At 30.9% G+C, this 21,143-nt stretch overlaps 2 protein-coding genes across 5 annotated transcripts in view; both read left to right on the top strand.

Moving 5' to 3' along the window:
* The window catches only part of LOC141395067 (putative inorganic phosphate cotransporter), a 54,687-nt gene that overhangs the window by 25,844 nt on the left and 7,700 nt on the right, over positions 1-21,143 (top strand). The gene's annotated exons all lie outside the window — the stretch shown is intronic.
* Positions 14,579-16,537, top strand: LOC141395137 (hexosaminidase D-like). Its single transcript, XM_073970609.1, has 4 exons — positions 14,579-14,695; positions 14,761-14,904; positions 14,953-16,095; positions 16,373-16,537. Exons 1-4 carry the CDS (start codon positions 14,585-14,587, stop codon positions 16,535-16,537), a joined length of 1,563 nt encoding a protein of 520 aa, XP_073826710.1. The 5' UTR covers positions 14,579-14,584.

The raw sequence follows: 21,143 nt of genomic DNA, 5'->3' as shown, positions 1-21,143 counted from the left end.
CGAGTTAAAGAACCCTCTTATAAAAACTTCACGAGTTAAAAAACTCTGCATAATTTCGAAAATGTTGCTTTCGATGTTATTCTAATATCATTGCAGCTCTTCCTAGACTTTTCAATTATGTTTCTTTAATAGGTCTGTTCGACAACTTCGCAAGTGAAAAGTATTTTCAAGTTCTTGCAATTACTTGCATGTACCTATCATTTCTCGTTTACTGAGCAAGTTTGTTATCGAACAGCATTTTGTAAAAGTTTGTACAAATTTGTAAAAAACTTTTGTGTTATCGAACAGACCTAATTATATTTATTATTCTTTTCATTAGCCTGTTGCTTCAATTAAAAAAAAATATATATAATATTTATACAGTTGTTAGAATATTTGAATTTAAATAAATTTTCCCTAACCACAGATGTCATTTGACGGAATTTTGAATTTGAGTGGAATGTAAATATGTTGAACACAATTGCAATCTGCGGCGGCATGTTAAACATAATAAACATTTTTATAGAGTCTCAAAAATAAACCAAAAAAAAAATTACGAGCAAATATTATTGAAGGTCAATACCTAAAACAAAAACGACAAATAAAACAGATGACAACAGGTGTCACTGTACTCATCATTAGATCGTGGTTTACTTTGAATGAATTTTGTACTCCCCCGAAAAGATGAAACAGAGATTATGATATACATTCATATATATGCTTTACGTGATTTTTATTATATATGGGCCTCACCTTCGAGTGCTTGTACTTTGCAAAGTTTTTTTTTTTTTTTTTTTGCCCCATTAACAAAATTGTATGACATTTTTATGATAATTATGATAATGGTTTTAGATGAAAAGAAATCGTGCATTTTTATTATTTATCTGTCAATAAATATATTCTTATCGGAAATCAACTAGTACATATTATATACATATGTATGTACATGGCAAGTTTTATTTTGTACTAAACATTTAGTCGATTCAGAATAAATGAATTTCAGAATTATGGGTTGGCACAAACACAGATTCTCATTTCCACCAAAGTGGAATATCGAACCCTAAAAAACTTTTGTCAATTTCCGATTTCTTTCTATTCGATCTTATCCTCCGTGTGAGTTGCTTGTAGGCCTTTCTATTAATGTATAAAACTCCCCCGGCATTCCAATAACTGCAATAAATTTTTAGTTATTCCTACTTCTCTTACTGCAATATTTGTTTTTTTTTTTCAATTATACAGATTTGACTGTTGCACGTTTTTAGTACCTATTTATTTTGTATTATTACGTCATGGGTGCTTTGACATTGTTCTGTTTCTCTATGCAAGGCCATGAGAGATACTTTTTTGTTGTGTTCTTTGTTGTGCAAAAAATACCTACTTTTACTACGTTATGGTTGATTGCAGTTAAACTGAATTTGTTATTTAAAATATTGTTTAGCTCTTTTTCAATTTGTTTTCAAGTCAAGTGATTGGACTACGAACTACATACCTACCATTCATTTGGGAATAATTAAATATAAATTAGCCTGTATGTATTAAAGCTAGGTAAGCTAATACATACTGAGTGTATTAGCAATGATAGAAAATATTTTTGCGAGAATGAGAGAACAAGCAACACCTCCAATTTTTGTAATAACAATTTCTTCCTGCTAGGGTATTACCATGGTGGAATAAGAAGGTATTACATCAAATCATACCAATAACGCATTGCTCTGAATTGCTTGTTTACCTTCTGTATGTGATTTTATTCACAATAATGCATTTTGACAACTAGTCTGATAATCAGCTGTTTTTCCCGTTGTACCTGTATTACGGTTCCCACATGCGACAACCATGTGTCCTAAAGATTTCTCTACATTTTGTAATCTTAATCGCTTATTATTATTATTATTGCTATAAATCCTCTTCCTCGATTTCATGGTTTTTATCAAGAAGTTAAAAAAATACAATAATACAAAAATTAACTAAAGATTGATTTATCATCATCACCATTCGTTAACTATTGTATCCGACTACGTAAAAAATTATATGATTTATAATCGAATTAATATAAATAATTATATAGAGTCCTAATACTCAAGTGATAGTATTTGTATACAATATTTATGACTGTCTGAGGCCTCATAAATACATTAAAATAAAAAAAATTATATTTCTTAATAATGATAACATGCAACGACAAGCTATTGGCAATCGTCAATCATTTCTAAAGGTAATCAATAATAATAATTTATCTTCAAGTGTGGTATTAATATTAACACTTGTGTATTATAAGGGAAAACATTTGCTTTCGTAGTATTTTAATATTTCGAGAAACCTTGAAAGATTTTCCTGTTTACGCCATGAAGTTACAGAATTTATTTGAATCTGTTATTTCAGAAGATTCCTTGAAAATCCTTTTGCCTTTTTCGCTGACATTACAGATTAAGGGAATCAATTCAATTTACAGCTGCAACCTAAAAATAAAGTTATATTTGATTTATGCTTGGTTTACATTAACGAAATCCACTCGATTTCAACAATTCCATTGCTTAAACGTCGAATGAAATCCAATGGATTTTGAGTGAGGTTTCATTTGACGTATACGCAAAGGAATTGACAATTGAAATCGAGTGGATTTCGTAAATGTAAACTACGCATTAGTAACCTTGATCAATAATAGGCCTGTTCGATAACTTCGCAAGTAAAAAGTATTTGTAAGTTCTTACAAGTACTTGCAACACCTTCCCGTTCTCTTTCACTGAACAAGTTTGTTATCGAACAGCTTTTTGTAAAAGTTTGTACAAAAGTTTGCAATTGTTTGTAATTGTATCGTACAGACCTAATTTCATAAGAGAACTTGAACTAATATTACAACTATTACCCTGCGTTTACAAATGACAAGACTTCATGTATTGATTGTCATAATCAAAAAACTTGCCTGTGTGACGTAGGCATCCCGACAACTGCAAAAACAGTTGTAAAATTATGAATGAAAATCATCAATTTCCTTTTGTTTTTCGTTCACATATTGTGTTTTTGTTTATGTTCTTTTGTTTTCAACATATTTCAATTATTATCTCACACATTTTTACAAAAAATGTCAAAAATTTGTTAACCCTACTGTCTGCGAAAAAATGATAGACAGCTGGGAGACAGCCGACAAATGTATGTATGTGTTAGTAAATCAGAGTTGTATTTGAAGACAAATTGTCTGGTGTAAACGACTAGTTAGAACAGAGTTTTAAAGGCACAAACAGTATACCAAAGAGGAAAAGTTATACCCCGTTTATATATAACCTGATTTAACAAACCGACTGGGTTTTTTAATGTCAATTCCATTGCTTATATTTCAAACAAATCCTCATAAAGAAGGTTAACCCTGCAAAAAACTCTAATATAAACAGCATATTATGCGAATACATTCGCAAAATTTGTTGGTAATTTAATGGAAACCTTTGATATGATCGATTCACTGATTTCTGTAAAGTAGAAAACATTGCCTGATCTCCTACAAAACCGGCTTTCCTGTGAAATATCGGACCAAAATAAAGAAATTCGAGAAGAATTTTTAACTTGAGATCAGTTGTTAGTGATAGATATCCACAGATAATAAAAATGGATTCAATGTTTGGATCCACCTATTTATGCGGATCTTCATTTTCATTTGGAAAATTTGCTCCGTATAAAATTTTGCCCATACATATCAAAAGATTATAAAAAAGAATTAATTAAAACTTACGAGGTCTCAGTGCATACAGCCTGGGTACATAAGCAGCCTCGTCACCTGGCTTTCTTCTCTTGCTTTATTTATGACATAATAAAAATAAAAGAATAGGTCTGTACCATGGCACAATTACCAAGGTAGTGGCATCGTATAATTCGAAATTACAACAAAAATATTTTTTTATAAAGGGATTTGACATTTCATATTCGAACAGCTGGTGTGATACCACTACCTGTGTAATTGTGCCATGGTCTGTACGATAACCCAAAAGTTCGTGCAATTTTTTACAAAATGCTGTTCGATAACAAACTTGTAAAGTAAAAGAGAGCGAATTGGGAGAGAATTGTAAGAGAATTTTGGAGACTTTTGTTACTGATTTTTGCAAGCAAAATTTTCCTTGTAACAATTTGCAAATTTGATCAGCTGATTTAAATTCAAATGTTTTGTGGCGGACTTTGTAATTCTTGGCAAAAACATAAAGAAACATTTGGTTATTAATATAATTACAAAATAAAAAAGAGAAGAGATAACTAAATAAATTATGGAAAACTGTGTACTTAAAATAACATATTTCGTAGTTTGTGATGATTGTTTTATTTGTCACGTATCAAATCCCAGTAAAAAGCGGCGCATCCATAGCGTAGGAGGAACACTATGTGGCGGCCAGCCTTCTTTTGCCAAACTTCTTTTGTCAAATCAGCTGACTTCTTGCAAGTTTTTGGAAATTGTTGTTCCATAACATTCTGCAAATTTTTAGCTTCGAGAGAGTAAAATTAGTGGAGAAAAGTTACTGAGAACTTGCTGTGTACTTGCAGTTGGCAAAATGCGTTATTGTTAATAAAATCACATACAAAATGTAAACAAGCAATTCACAGTAATGCATTATTGTGAGCAAATTTGACGTTTGACATGTTTTGATGTAAAACTTTCTTATTCCACCATGACAGAAATGAAGCAGGCAAGCAAGGCAACCAGGCGAGGATGTTTATGGTACCCAGGCTTTCACAGCCTGGCTTTCTTGCCTTGCTCCAATTTTTACATATGGTCTGTTCCTTTACTTTTGGAAATGGTAAAAACGGCAAAAGTAGTAAAAGTTGTAAACTGCTGCCATATGAATTGTATGGTGTCTGAAGTAAAGGAACGCTTTTCGAGTAAAAGGTGGTAAAAGTTGAAGATTTTTGCATGTAAAGAAACAGAGCTATAATAAATGGTATGTTCCTTTACTTATGAAAATGGTAAAACCGGCAAAATTAGCAAAAGTTGTGAACTGCTCTCATATGAATTGTGTGGTGTCAGAAGTAAAGGAACGCTTTTCGAATAAAAAGTGGTAAAACTTGAAGATTCTTGCACGTAAAGGAACAGGGCTAAAAATAAAATAATAAAGAAGAAAAGGGCAACCTAGTTTGAAAATGACGCAGTATACGTTATTCTTTTATTTTTATTATGTTAGAAATGAAGCAACGCAAGAAAGCCAGGCGGTGAGACTTCTTATGTACCGAGGCCTTAAAGGCCTGGCAATCCAGTTCGAAATTTGCTGGGCTTCCTTTATTCTTTTATTTTTGTTATGTCAGAAATGAAGCAGGCGAGGCAGCTTATATACCCAGCTCGAAGCAATACTTTAATTTACTAATAAAATCCAAGAATTCAAGAAATTACATAAAAGCTCTGTTCCAGACCTTCCTTAAAGACATTTTGCGTTCCCTTACACACAATTTATGTGAAAATCGTTTACGACTTTTACCACTTTATACAGCACGGGAACAGGCCAAAAAATTATAAAATATATGTACGTATGGCGTTATTTCATTTAATATTTTAAAGACAAATCACGATTATTTTCTGACATATATTTTCTCGAAATCTTTACTTCATTTTAACGCTATAAATAAACATTTAATAATAATACAAATTGTCACGTAAAGTAGATTTACCCAATTATTTGATTTGGCATGCCTCATTTAAAGGTTTAACAAGTTTTTGTTTGTTTTTATTATTATTTTCGCACAAAAGCCTAAAATTTTACAACGTCATTTTTTGTCAAAGTCAATGTTAGGATTTATTTGCGAAAAAAAATTATAAAAAAATGCCCTTAAATAATTTTGCCACAGCAAATGTGTGACGAATATAAAATAGAAATTCAATTGAATTTAATTATCCACAATGAATAAATAATGTAAAAAAAAAGTTTTGTTAAATCATCAAATGATCTGGTTCAGTGAGCAAGCAATAATTGGGGCAGATGATTTATGGCATTACCAAACAAAAAAGGTGAATGCATCTGTGAAGTGGTAAACCACGAAGAAAAAAGATATTCAAGTGTATACAAATTGAATAAAATTTAAAACAATTAAATATAAAGTAATATTACGCAGTTATCTATATTTGACAGAGATTATATTGTGAAGGAATATTCAGAATCTTTGTACTTCCAAAAATAAACAAAGAAGGTACTCCATTACGATATTAGGTCTATACGATAAATTTTCCAGCAATAATTACTCAGAAAGTTCCAGCAACTTCTCTTTGTGAATTTTACTCTCTCAAGCAAGAAAAATTGCAGAAAGTTATCGAACAACATTTTGTACGAAGTCAGCTGCTTCCGAAAATACATACATACATGAATATAGTTTTTGTTTCATTTTATATTTTAAACCAAATGAAACAAAAACATATAATTTAAAATTACATTTTACTTGTTTAAAGCAATTATCCTATTCACAACAATAGCAAGAAAAATATTCCTCATCTCCACTTTCTCCCAAAATCCTAACAATTTACATTATTTTAATTAATTACTCCTCTTTATTTTGTTTTTTTTTTTCCATTATGCAATATCTCTTTAACTGAACCAGAAAATAATCATAAACGAATAAAACACACAAATTAATTGTTGTAATTAAAATAGAACATGATATGAATTTATGACAACAAAAAGAAAATACATGATAAGAGAAAAAATTATAAAATACTGAATATGAAACAAAAAAATGTACACAAATAGTGTTTAAAATGCGGCGGGAAATAATAAACATGAACTGAACTCCAGTCTTTATCATTATAACCCCAGTCTAATTAAAGAGTTTTATTATGGGTAATATTATGACATAAATTTGCGCAAGAAATAATCGCAGCAAAAAAAAATTCTGCATTATTATATGAAAATTATTATTGCCGCAATAAACAAAACAATTTTAAATAAAATTCCAAGAATGAGGCGGCACGTGACACATTTTACCTCGTTTTTTTCATATAATAAGTACTACATATTTTAAGTACACATTTTTTTGTTTGTTTGCAAACTTTTGACAATAAATATTTTATTACTATTGAAAAGTTCCCCCTACAAACAATTAAGATATGCATCGAGTGAAATGTTAAACAATTGAAAATCTAATTTAATTTGATTAAATGCTAATTGTTGCAATTTTAATGGGGTATTAATTCAAATTCTATTGCAAAGAAAAATTAGCTTAGAATTGATATTTCTACTGCGTTTTTTCTCGCAATACAGAAAATATAATTACAATATTTGAAATTACATTTTCTGTAGCTAAGGCAGCTTGTGCTATTTACAAAACGTGCAATGCAACACCTGTCAGAAGAAATTGTTTAATTGTGTAATAATATTAAATATAATTATATTTATATATAATTTTTATTACCAGAAGCTGCAATCTTGTTCTATGAAAAATATTTTCTTTATAATTTTTTTCATTTGACATTTTTTTCCTTTACAAATGTTTTCCATTCAACTGGTAACTGTTCCTTCCTTGTTGTGTTAACTGTAAAGAATGAGGGCATCCTTCTAATTTTAACGGTTGTAAAGCGTACCTCAGCTATTGTACCGTGCAAACAACAACAAAACATTTGTTTACCAGCAATCAGCTGTTTCGTAAATGCAGGTACTGTCGTCTGCCAGGGTAATACCCTAGACAGACGGCAGCTTTAATTTGCATTAAAGGTCTGGATACATATGCTACCTCGCCTGCTTGCCTTGCTTGCTTCTGATAAAAGAGTAAAAAATAAAAGGGCAACCCAGATCGAAATTTGCTCGACTTTCTTTATTATTATGTCAGAAATGAAGCAGGAAAGCAAGGCAATCAGGAGAGGCAGCTTATGTACCCAGACATTAACTGCCTTAATTCAAATTAATTCGTGCATTATACACATTCTTAATGCACAAAATCAAACTGAATTTAAAAGGCATTTAGGTATTTCAATATGGCAATACCGTAAATTTCAATATGGCAATGCCCATATTCATATGAGGGAGAGAACATTTTCATGCTCTGAGACACAAGGAAAACAAAAAATCACAGTGCAAACAACAACAAAACAGCAATCAGCTGTTTCGTAAATGCAGGAACTGTCGTCTGTCAGGCTAAAATTAAATGTAGATCTTAATGCAAATTAACGCTGCCGTCTGTCTAGGGTATTAGGAATTAGCTAAAGGTCTCGGCTCAAACATTCCGCTGTGAGTCGCGTCACGCGGTGTTGCAACGCGGTAACTATTTTTTGTTCGTTCGTCTATATTCGTAATAATTTGGGCGTCCATAACTCTGCCCCTAAATGACATACAGATCTAATTCTTCGTAAACACGTTCTATATATAGTTAAGAATTCCTCATTCAAAAATCAGCGTTCCACATTTGCGCTAAGGCGAGTAAATCGATCTTAAAAATTTGACAATTCGTGTGAGAACATAAAATTTGTTTACAAAAACTGGGGGTTAAGGGGTGAGTACATAAGCTGCCTGGCCTGCTTACCTTGCTTGCTTCTGATAAAAGAATAAAAAAGAAAAAGGCCACTCACATGGTATAAGTAAAGAGGTAGATTTAAATGGAGAAAATCTATAGAACCCTTGTTTTTCTTGAATTCCTAAAACTTCAAAATAAAAGCAACAAGTGGGTTTGTTTACAATGCATTTTTTGAGCATTTTATAAAAAAACGCGAAAAATGAATGAAGAGTTAAGTTTTCTAAACATAATCGAGTTGTGAATATGATAAACTGATTGTTTCAATGCAAATCCACCAATTTCTTCCACACAAATGGTCTAAAAACAATTTTAAAAATCATTGAATTCGATTGTTTTTAAAATTGTTTGGCATATAATTCAAACACCACACACACATACACAGTTTGTTTATATTGTTTTGAAGTTTTAGGCATACTCGAATGAAAAAATTTAAATTGACATAAAGCTTTGGCTAACCTTTCTTATTAAACCATGGCCACCCAGTTCGAAATTTGCTCGGCCTTCTTTATTCTTTTATTTTTATAATGTCAGAAATGAAGCAGGAAAGCAAGGCAATCAGGCAAGGCAGCTTATGTACGCAGGCCTTTATGTCTATCCAAAGGGTTTCGGATAAATCATATGTTAGCTTTTCTTAACCTAATAAACTAGACAGAGGGCAGCTTTAATTTGCATTAAGATCTGCATTTAATTTTACCCTGACAGACGACAGTTTCTGCATTTACGAAACAGCTGATTGCTAGTTAACAACTGTTTTCATATTGTTTGCAATGCAAATTGTGTCTCAGAGCATGAATATTAAGTCCAAGGCATATTCATATAAGGTAAATGCATGAATTACAACAACTAACAAATTTACAAAAACAACATTGTTGTTATTGAAAATTAATTGTCAAAGATAAATACTGAATAATAGGGTCGTTCCAAAATTTTGTTCAGGAAAATCATAAATGCATTTTGAAAATCGTCTAAAATAGAACAAATTTTAATCAAAATGTAAATATAAAGCATTCAGAACTGTCGTAGGTCATTGTTATTACACGTTTACTGTGAAAAGAAGAATTTTATGGCAGCAAATTTCGAAGTTTCAAATTTCATGAGTAGACCCTATTACATTTTGAAAACTACATTTACAAAAAAAGTAAGAATACAGCTGATTGTCACTTCTACCTTGTATAAATATGCCTTGATTAAGTCTATACAATAACCCAACATTTTGTACAAATTCGTACAAATTTTTACTGAATGCTGTTCGATCACAAATTTATCCAGTAAAAGAGTGCGAGTTGAGAGAGATGTTTTGACAGTTCTGTGACTGAGAACTTTTGCTGAGAAAATTTGTCCCGGAAAATTTTGTAAGTTTGTCCAGCTGACTTTTAATCAGCTGTTCAAAGTAAACAATTTGAAATGTTAACATTATGTGTGTTCGTTTACTCAAAATTTCTACAAATTTTTACTGGATGTTGTTCGTTTACTCTACAGTACAATGCAAAAGATTTTAAGACCTCGACACATAAGAAGCATGGCATTCTTGCTTAAGTCACATCTAGTAAAGGACTAAAGACCAAGTTCGACCTAATAAAAAGATTTCAGAATCACATTTGAATTAGGTCGAACTTGGTCTTTAGTCGTTTATGTCATGTTCACACGAGCGTTTCAATTACGTTGTTCGTCTGTCGAACGACGTACACGAATTAACCCGTTTCCACGACACCATTCGTAATTAACAGAAACATAAACAAAATTTCTTTCATTTTTGTTTCCTTGTTTTCACGTAAATTTGAACCGAAAACACATAAAAAATGCATTAAATGAACAGGAAAAGCAATAGACTTTCCTTCAAATGTATCTTCTATGTTTAACTACACACTTTTCATTCATTTTTTCCATAATTTCTGAATAATTTTGTATTTTCAATATATTTTTATATACATATTTCTATTTTCAAAATTAAAGAGAGAGAGAGGCATGTCAAAACAATGTTTGTGTATACAGACTTTCAGTTATTTGTTACCTTTTTGTTTCTGTTTTTTACGCGATTTTCAACTAATGGACAAGAAATGTGTGTGGAATTAAGAAGGAAACACAACCATCTTTCTTCTGCATCTATATAAAATGTTTAGTTCATTAATTTTCATTCAAATTTTTCCTTTTTTCTACAAATTTTTGTGTTTTCAATAAATTTTTCAATTTTGAATTTAGACATGTCATAATTAATTTTTTCGATAAATTCTCTTATTTGTTAGGGATGGGACATACTTATTCGTCGTTCAGAGAGTATTTCTAATCGAACAACGTAGAAAAATCGTCGTTCGTTCATAGAATTTTGTGTGGGGAAATAAGTAATTTATTCGTAGTTATGTGTCGAACAACGAATAGAGAACGAACGACGTACCGTGGAAACGGGCTATTACTAGATGTGACTTAAGCTGAAAACACATACAACGTTTGAGTAAAGTTTTGTGTCGTTTTGGCCGTTTTTACACTGTTGGGCATGATGCCGAAAAATTGAAATATATGCCGGCAAACACATCAACGCCGGACTTTGATGTCGGCGTCGCCTTGTTGTTGTTGTTTTTTTGTCAACGCCCAACGCAAAACATTACTCAAACGTTGTATGTGCTTTCAGCTTTAAGCAAGAATGCCATGCTTCTTATGTGTCGAGGCCTTTAGTCGATTACAAGAAATTACTGGACTTGTACAAATTAGCTCTGTTCCTGAACTAAAAAGTATTTACAATTTTTACCACTTTTACACATTTTGCGTTCCCGTACACAAAATTTATATGAAAATCGTTTACGATTTTTACAACTTTTACGACTTTTACCACTTTATAAAGTACGGGAACAGGCTATTGTTGAGTAAACGAATACACCTATTTTTGACCAAGAAAATTTCACAATTTCACATTTTTTTTAGATTCCAAAGCGTTGTGCGTTGCTTTAAATAATTAAAATGCAATTTTAAAATTTATGTTTTTGTTCCATTTCGTTTAAAATGTCAAAAGAAACAAAAACAATGTTTGTATATTTTCGGAAACAGCTGACATTCTTGCAAGTTCTTACAAAATGTTGTTCGATAACTTTCTGCTATTTTTCTTGTTTGAGAGTGTTAAATTCACTTAGAGAAGTTGCTGGAACTTGCTGAGTAATTATTGCTGGGAAAGTTATCGTACAGACCTATTATCTCCTTCTTATATGAATATGGCATGGTGGAATTAAGGTAGAAACACAATGAAATACGCCGCTTTTTTCACGCTCAGTTTCATGTAGAAGATTAAAGGCCAAGTACGACCTAATGCATATGCTACCGAATTCATTTGAATTAGGTAGTACTTGGCCTTTAATCTTCTACATGAAACTGAGCGTGAAAAAAGCGGCGTATTTCATTGTGTTTCTACCTTAATATGGTAACGCCAAAAACAGCTGATCTTCATACCAGTAGTGGGATTCTGTAACTCTCTACCGATGGAATTAACGACAAATGTCGATAGTTAGCGATATTTGTCGGTAAGTGCTATTCTGTATACAAATTCTACCGATTTTTATGTCGGTAATTATCGAAAATCATCGGTCAGTTACCGACGAAAAAAAAAGGAGTCGTTAAGTCTACCGACATATAGAATTTTCATATTTTAAACAAAAAAATCAATAAAAATCAAAATTTTAAGAAATGATTTTGGAATATATATTATGCCAAATAAAAAGGTAAGCTGAAATATATTTTTCTTTACGCATAAAAAAGAAAATTCTGCGACATATGGTGGATCCTTTCAGTCTAATTAATAGGAAGCTTATGACACTTTACGAATTGTAAATGGATACATTTTATAAAATAATGGATGAAATCGGGGGTCATTTGGTAACCTCCAGAATTGCGCGAAAATTTTCTGAGAAAATAATAACTATTTTCAGTACGAACAAAATATGTTTAAGGATATATTCCGTAACAGTTTCTACCCATATAAAAATTTATTGGTGGCTTCGATTAGCATCAACAATAAAAGAAAGAATATCACCATGATCGTCATATTCCCTGATAATACGTATTTCTGAAATAACAGATCAACAAACAAAATTTAAAAAATCCTGTTCAAAATACACATATTAAATGTTAGAATTATACATCTTCTTTTTCACTCTACATATATTCGATCTTATTAAAAATACCCCTCCACATCATAAAAATTCTGAAAACAAAAAACAATCCAACCAATTTGTCGAATATTACACCACGTTTACATTAGAACTTTTCGGGTTATGAGAATTTATATGTACGTATACCCAATGGATTTGACAATAAAAATCCACTGGAATAAATAAAAAAATAAAATAAATATAGTTATATGTAAACGTACATTTACAGTGTTAACTACAATTTTTAATTCTTAGTTTGAATTTTTCTACATGTAATTTGAAAAATAATCATTTTATATACAATTGTGATTTAAACAATTTCATTAGAAATTTGAATTATGTTAATTTTGAATAATCGTTTAAAGTGTGATTTTTTTCATTCCATTTTGAAATGACCTGCATCTTCTTTAAAGTTCCGTCATTCTACCGATATTCGTCGGTAAAATTTTTGTATCGATAACATTGAAATACAGAATAGCACTTTCGGTAATTCAACCGAAAATTTTCGTTAATTATCAATATCGGTTCGGTAGAAAAAAAGTTACACAATCCCACTACAGGTGTCGAAATGCGTTATTGTGAATAAAATCACATATAAAATGTAAACAAGCAATTCACAGGTATGCATTATTAGCTCTGTTCCTTTACGTGCAAGAATCTTCAAGTTTTACAACTTTTTACTCGAAAAGCGTTCCTTTACTGCAGACACCATACAATTCATATGGAAGCAGATTAGAACTTTTGCTACTTTTGCCGGTTTTACCACTTTCAAAAGTAAAGGAACAGACCAATTGTAAGCAAATTTGACGTTTGACATGATTTGATGTAACAACTTCTTATTCCACCATGGAATATGGGCTCTTTTTTTACAGTATTGCCATATTGAAATTTGTGCATTAAGAATGTGGATAATGCCAGAATTAATTTGAATTAAGGCAGTTAATTGGACTTTTCCTTTACTTTTAAAAATGATAACAGTAGCAAAAAATGGTAAAAGTGGTGAACTACTCTCATATAAATTGTATGCTTTTAAAAGTAAGGGAACACTTTGCGGGTAAAACTTGGTAAAAACTAGTAACCTTAGGCACGTAAAGGAACACGACTAACGCAAATTAACGCTGCCGTTTATCGCTGAATATTTAAATGTTTCAGAACAGTTCATTGAACCAGAAACAATAACATTAGAAGTACGAATTATGATTTTCTTGAAGAAATATCAGTCTGGGTCAAGTGATCAAGCAAAATTGAAGGACATGGAAAATGGGCAAGAGATCGAAGTCAAGTAAATCACCTAAAGGATAATTTCAATTAGTTTATAATTCCCTTCTTCCCATTAGATATGTACACGATGCGACGGATTTATTGAAGGTACCTTGTCTATACTTCCTGACTATAGGTCTGTTGATAACCCAAAAATTGGTACTGTTCACACAGTACTGTTCGATAATTAACTTGTAAGAACTTTTTACTTGCTAAGTTATAGATCAATATTCAGTGACGAAATTGGCTCGACCTTCTTTTATTTTGATTATGTCAGGAATGAAGCAGGCAAGCAAGGTAAGCAGGCGAGGCTGCTTGTGTACCCGGGTCTTTAAGGATATTCAAATTCGAAGAAAAAGTTTTGAAACAGTTCAAAAGCTCAAATTTATTTTCCCGATATTGATTGCAGAATTGTCCCATATATGGCATTCCGGTTGTTTGATATATATGTATATATACATACATATATAAATATATGACATCACAAGCTATATTTGAAAAAGGCGATTTAAAAAATTCTCTCTGTGTAACTTAAATATAAGGTTCTTACCCTAAATAATTGCGTTTGCGCTTGGTTTCAACGTAAAAAAATAAAAGAAAATTTAATATTGTCGCAATATCCGATAATCCTTCAATACAAAATGATTTTTCGATATCGTCGTCGAATCCTTTTATTGATTCCATCAATAATTATGATATTTCTTTGGTTGACGATAAATCCTGGATCTCTTTTAAAATCAAAGCCAATTATGAACATATTTTCCGGATATACAAATACCATGAAAAATGAGCAGAATAAGAATATAATTATACCTAAGGAGCGCTTGGTTCATTTGGATCTGAAGGGTGCACCACCAAAGGTAAACTTTGTCTTCAGATTATAATTTTATATTCAAATTCTGGGATATATTCTCTGTTTTCCTAGATTTCATTCCTAAACAAATTAATTGAGGATATCTCGCAGTTAGGGGCTACGGGTCTTCTTATTGAATATGAAGATATGTTTCCATTTGAGGGAAATATAAAGGTCCTAGCTGCAGGAAATGCTTATGGACGCGAGGAATTAAAGGTACAAAACTTTGTTAAAAAGCAACTTCTATATTTACCTCCTTTACAGAACTTCCTAAAGAGATGTGTTGAATTAAATTTGAAAATAATACCATTGGTCCAAACATTCGGTCACATGGAATATGCCTTGAAACTAAAAGAGTTTGCCCATTTGAGAGAAACTTTCACCAGTCCCCAGGCAGTGTGTCCCACACACAAGGATACATTTCCATTTCTAACCTCAATTTTAACACAAATAATAGAATTCCACCGAAAAGCAGTACCATCAGCAACTGAATTTGGGCACATTCACATTGGTTGTGATGAAGTATTTCAAATTGCTGAGTGTAACGCCTGTAGTCAGCAGGATAAGCATAGCATATTTGTAAAACATGTGGCAAGGCTGGGTAAATTCATCAAATCGAAATGGCCTTTTTTGAAAGTCATCATTTGGGATGATATGTTGGCAAATATACCTGGGAATTTATTGAAAAACTCTAAATTGGGAGAATTGGTGGAACCCATGATATGGTCATATTCCGCACGCATAGCTGAAATACCCCGTGAGGAGAAATGGAGGAAGTATGCAAAAATATTTCCTACTGTTTGGTCAGCATCAGCCTACAAAGGAGCCTCTCCTCTACCAAGGCGCATTATACCACCCATGCAAAAACACTACGACAACAATCGTGGTTGGTTACGGGTAATGCATAGGGAACATAAAGTCTTCTCTAAAGGTTTTCAAGGTTTAACCTTATGCGGTTGGCAAAGATATAGCCATTTTGCTGCCTTATGTGAATTGTTACCGGCGGCAATACCAAGCCTCTATCTAAATTTGGCCTTGATAAGTCACAATGATTCGGAAGGCTATTTGCAGTTATTTAAGGTTATAAAATGTGAAATACCATTAGAGCTATTTCCTGGAGAAACAGTTCAAATATCCGAATACCATCCCTTGTTTTTAAATTGCCAATATTTAGGTCATGCTACCTATAAATATCTTTTAAATTTATCCGATTTTATCCAGAAAGTTCGACGCTATTTGGAACGTTTAGAACACGAAGATCCTTATTTGTCATTCTATCATGTGCAACATAATTTTTCTCTACCCCCGAGAATGCAAGAGGAAATGGAAAGACTTGAAGGTTATTGCCATGCTTTGGAACATCAATCAAAGATGGCTTATAAATATTTGAAGGAGATTTATGATGAGGTATTTATTGAGATCTTCTAAAGACTAATCCCCAATGGGTCCCTTGGGCATTGTGTTAATGTCAAAAGCAATTCTGAATGCTCAACGGATCCATTGTGACGATTCGCAAGACTACATGGATAGCATGATTCTTAATTATTTCTGGTAAAAGAACAGACGACTGCTAGACCCGTATTTCATTAATGTCTAACTTGCCCTTTATTCTTTACGGCCAATTATTTAATCTAGAATGACATGCTGTGTAGGTACATATCTTATTTCTATTATTTCTTTTCAGTTTACTATAGCCGAATTTATCGAACAACAAATTTATTCGTTGTTGCAAATTGTACAGAGCTATCATTTGAACGCCAAGAAGTTATCGAAACTTCGATATTGGTCTCAACGTCCCTTCAAATTCTCTAAAAATAATGGGCCTGTCATTAAATATTTAAAATATTAAAGCTCCAATTTTAATTTCCCAATTGTCATAGTTTTATTCTTTTGAGGAGGTTTAAGAAAAAGCTGTTATCGCACAACTTCTTTATAAGAAAATATGTTATCGGACAACTTTTCTATAGAAAAAGTTGTTATCGGAAAATTTGTCTATAGAAACCACTGTTATTCAACAACTTTGTATATACAATGTTGTTATCGGATAAAATTTCTTTAGTAGAAGTTGTTATCGGAATATTTTTGTATAGAAACAACTGTTATCGGACAACTTTTCTTCAGAAAATGTTATTACCAAACAACTTTTCTACAGAAAAAGTTGTTACCAAACAATTTTTCTACAGAAAAAGTTGTTACCAAACAACTTTTCTATAGAAAAATTTGTTATCGAACAACTTTTCTACAGAAGATGTTATCGGACAACTTTTCTGTAGAAAATGTTGTTATCGAACAAGTTTTCTATAGAAAAAGTTATCGAAAACCTTTTCTAAAGCAGAAATTGTTATCGAACAACTTTTTATAGAAAAAAGGTGTTATCGAATAACTTTTCTATATAAAAGATATTATCGATCAACTTTTCTAGAGAAAAACTTGTTATCGAACAACTTTTCTAGCGAAAATGTTGTAATCGAACAAATTTCTATCGAAAAAGTTGTTATCGAACAACTTTTTATAGAAAAAGTTAATATCAAACAAATTTTCTATAAAAAATTTTATTATCGAACAACTTTTCTATACAAAAAGTTGTTATCGAACAACTTTTCTATCGGAAACTTGTTATCGAACAAATTTTCTATCGAAAAAGTTGTTATCGAACAAATTTTCTATCGAAAAAGTTGTTGTCGAACAACTTTTCTATCGAAAAACTTGTTATCGAATAAATTTTCTATCGAAAAAGTTGTTATCGAACAATTTTCTATCTACAAAGTTGTTATCGAACCACTTTTCTATCGAAAAAGTTGTTATTAAACAACTTTTCTATAGAAAAAGTTGTTATCGAACAACTTTTCTATCAAAAAAAGTCGTTATCCAACAACTTTTCTATAGAAAAAGTTGTTATCGTACAACTTCTTTTAAGGAAAATGTCTTATCGAAAATTTTTCCTATAAAAAAGATTGTTACCGGACAATCTTTCTATAGACACAAGTATTATCAGACAACTTTCAATACACAATGTTGTTATCGGACAACATTTCTACAGTAGAATTTGTTACAACAAAATTTTTGTTTGAAAATAACTGTTATCGGAAAACTTTTTATAGAAAAGGTTCTTATCGAACAACTTTTCTATAGAAAAAGTTATTATCGAACAACTTTCCTATAGAAAAAATATTATCGAACATTTTTGCTATAGAAAACGTTGTTATCGAATAACTTTTCTATCGTAAAAGTTATTATCGAACAACGTTTTTATCGCAAAAGTTGTTATGGAGAAACTTTTGTAAAGAAAAAGTTGTTATCGAACAACTTTTCTATAGAGAAAGTTTTTATCGCACAACTTATTTATGGGAAAATATATAATCGGACAACTTTTCTATAGAAAAAGTTGTTACCGGAAAATGTTTCTATAGAAACTACTGTTATTCAACAACTTTTTATACACAATGTTGTTATCGGACAACATTTCTATAGAAAATAACATTTTTTTCTATAGAAAAAGTTGTTATCGAACAACTTTTCTATAGAAAAATTGTTATTATACATCTTTTTTTATAAAAAATCGTTGTTATCGAACAACTTTTCTATCATAAAATTTGTTATCGAACAACGTTTCTATCGCAAAAGTGGTTATGGAAAAACTTATGTAAAGAAAAGGTTGTTATCGAACAACTTTTCTAAAGAAAAAATTGTTAGCGGAAAATGTTTTTATAGAAACCACAGCTATTCAACAACTTTCTATACACAATGTTGTTATCGGACAACATTTCTATAAAAAATGTTGTTATCGAACCAGTTTTCTATAGAAAAAGTTGTTATCGAACAACTTTTCTACAGAAAAACAATTGTCATCGTACAGCTTTTATATAGAAAAAGGAGTTATCGAACAACTTCTCTACAGAAAAAATTGTTATCGAACAGCTTTCTTATAGAAAAATGTGTTATCGAAGAACTTATCTATAGAAGAATTTATTACCGAATAACTTTTCTATAGAAAAATATATTATCGAACAACTTTTCTATAGAAAAAGATGTTATCAAACAACTTTTCTACAGAAAAATTTGTTATCGAATAACTTTTTTAGAAAAACTTATCTCTAGAAGAATTTTTTATCAAACAACTTTTCCATCGAAAATATTGTTATCGAACAACTTTTCCATCGAAAATGTTGTTATCGAACAACTTTTCTATCGAAAAAGTTGTTTTCAACCAACTTTTCTATCAAAAACCTTGTTATCGAATAAATTTTCTATCGAAAAAATTGTTATCGAAGAACTTTTCTATCGAAAAGTTGTTATCGAGCAACTTTTCTATAGCAAAATTTGCTATCAAACATATGGTATGTTCCAGTACTACAAGTATCTACTAATTTGTACTATTTTTTTTTCGATAACATAAAGGAAAAAAATGTTATCGTAGTAAAAAGTAGCAGCTTCTTGCAGGTTCTGGAACAGAGCAATATTTTCTACAGAAACAATTGTTATCGGACAACTTTTCTACCGAAAAAGTGGTTACGGAAGAAAGTTGCTACGGAAAAGTTTCTATCGAACAACTTTTCTATAGAAACTATTGTTTTAGGACAACTTTTGTATAAAAACTGTTGCTATCGGGCTACATATTTATAAAAACATTTGTTAATGGACAAATGCTCTTTGAAAAAAATGTTAGTTTTTTCATTATGAATTTTGCTCTGTTCCAAAACCTGCACTAATTAGTAGCTTATTTTTACAAACATTAACTTTGTTCTAGAACTGCAAGAATCTACTAATTTGTACTATTTTTTCCGATAACATAAAGGGAAAATTGCTATCGTAGTAAAAAATAGTAGCTTCTTGCAGGTTCTGGAACATAGCCATTTTTTTCCTTTACGATTCTTGCAGTACTGGTACAGACCATTAGTTTCATTACATAGGCAACTAATCCTGCGTTTACAAAAGACAGGACAGTTGACTTCATGTATTGATTGTCAATAACCCAAAACTTGTCTCTGTGACGTAGGCGTCCAGACAACTGCAAAATCAGTTGTAAAATTATGAATGAAAATCATATATTTCTTTTTGTTTTCCCTTCACATATTTTGTTTTTGTACCTATTCTTTTGTTTTCAACACATTTAAATTATCATCTCACTTCTTTTTTCACAAAATGTCAAAAATTTGTTAACCCTACTGTCTATGAAAAAATGATGGACAGCTGGGAGACAAACGACAAATGTATGTATGTGTTAGTAAATCAGAGTTGTATTTGAAGACAAACTGTCTGGTGTAAACGCCTAGTAAAACAAGTGTTTTGGTGAAATACGTCATTTACTTGACAGACAGTTTTTGTATGGAATTGATAACTCAATGGCACGATTTATTAAAACATTACTCATTTATTTAATCTCCTCTCTTCTACATTTGTTAACTAACTGAATTAACATGTCGCTTTAAATGAAATTGTTAATGTAATTGATTTGTGTAAAACTGTTAATAGAACTAAATTGTTACAAGCAGATTACAGATTATAAAACAATCAAGTTATTAATAATTACAAAATTGTATCACAATGTTCGACATGCATTCCGTGTGTCACGAATATCAAAAATGTCATAGGAAGGAAGCTGTTTAAAATTAAAAATAGCCTTCAATCCTACAACGATAAGCCAAAAGTTTGTACAAACTTTTACAAAATGCTGTTCGATAACAAGCATGATCAGTAAAAGAGAACTGAAAAATATTGCAAGTAGTTGCCAGAACTTGCAAATACTTTTTACTTGCGAAGTTATCGAACAGGCCTAATATCTAAAATTCGTTCCACGAAAATATTAAAATGCAGTAACTTTTGCGCCTGAAAAGCGAAACGTTATTTTAGGTGTGAAAAGATTCCGCTCTTAAATATCTTAAAATAAAACAACTTAATTAAACCAAACTTTTCATTGTCTTCAACAAGGCAAAATGTCTTTACTCTCGTTTTGGGTTAAAGTTAATATTACGAAATATAAAATATGAGTTTTTAAATATTTTAATAACTTAAAAATTTTTTAATAACTTAACTGAAAACTTAAAAACAAAATTTTGTTTTTATTTTACACGACCTCGAGCCGAATAAAGTTATAAAAAGATGACAAATAGTCCAAAGGTCAACTATAATTATTACTAGAATTTTAATAAATTTTCCGCAATTCAAACCATACTGATTGTTCGTGTAAAGGTTTCATTCCCTTAAGTCATTACCTAGGCATATCTGTATATTTTGAACAAATTAGGAGTTAGTTTATTTCGCATTTTTGTATTGTAGTATGTGTTAACTATTATTAACAGGCCAAACACACCTTTTGGCCGAAAAAACAATTTCACATTGCAATTTATTAATTTATAACAATATTAGGCTATTAATAGTTTTAACATTTTGTTGTTAATTAGTTTCAATTAACAGTGGAATATTTTTGTGTGTGGATCGCGCAGATTATTAATAAT

Source organism: Musca autumnalis, unplaced genomic scaffold, assembly GCF_047663935.1.
Source record: "Musca autumnalis isolate F117 unplaced genomic scaffold, ASM4766393v1 scaffold_2, whole genome shotgun sequence".
NCBI classification, from domain to species: Eukaryota; Metazoa; Arthropoda; class Insecta; order Diptera; family Muscidae; genus Musca; species Musca autumnalis.
Note: the sequence above shows the minus strand (reverse complement) of the source record. Positions and strands in the feature narration are given on the sequence as shown.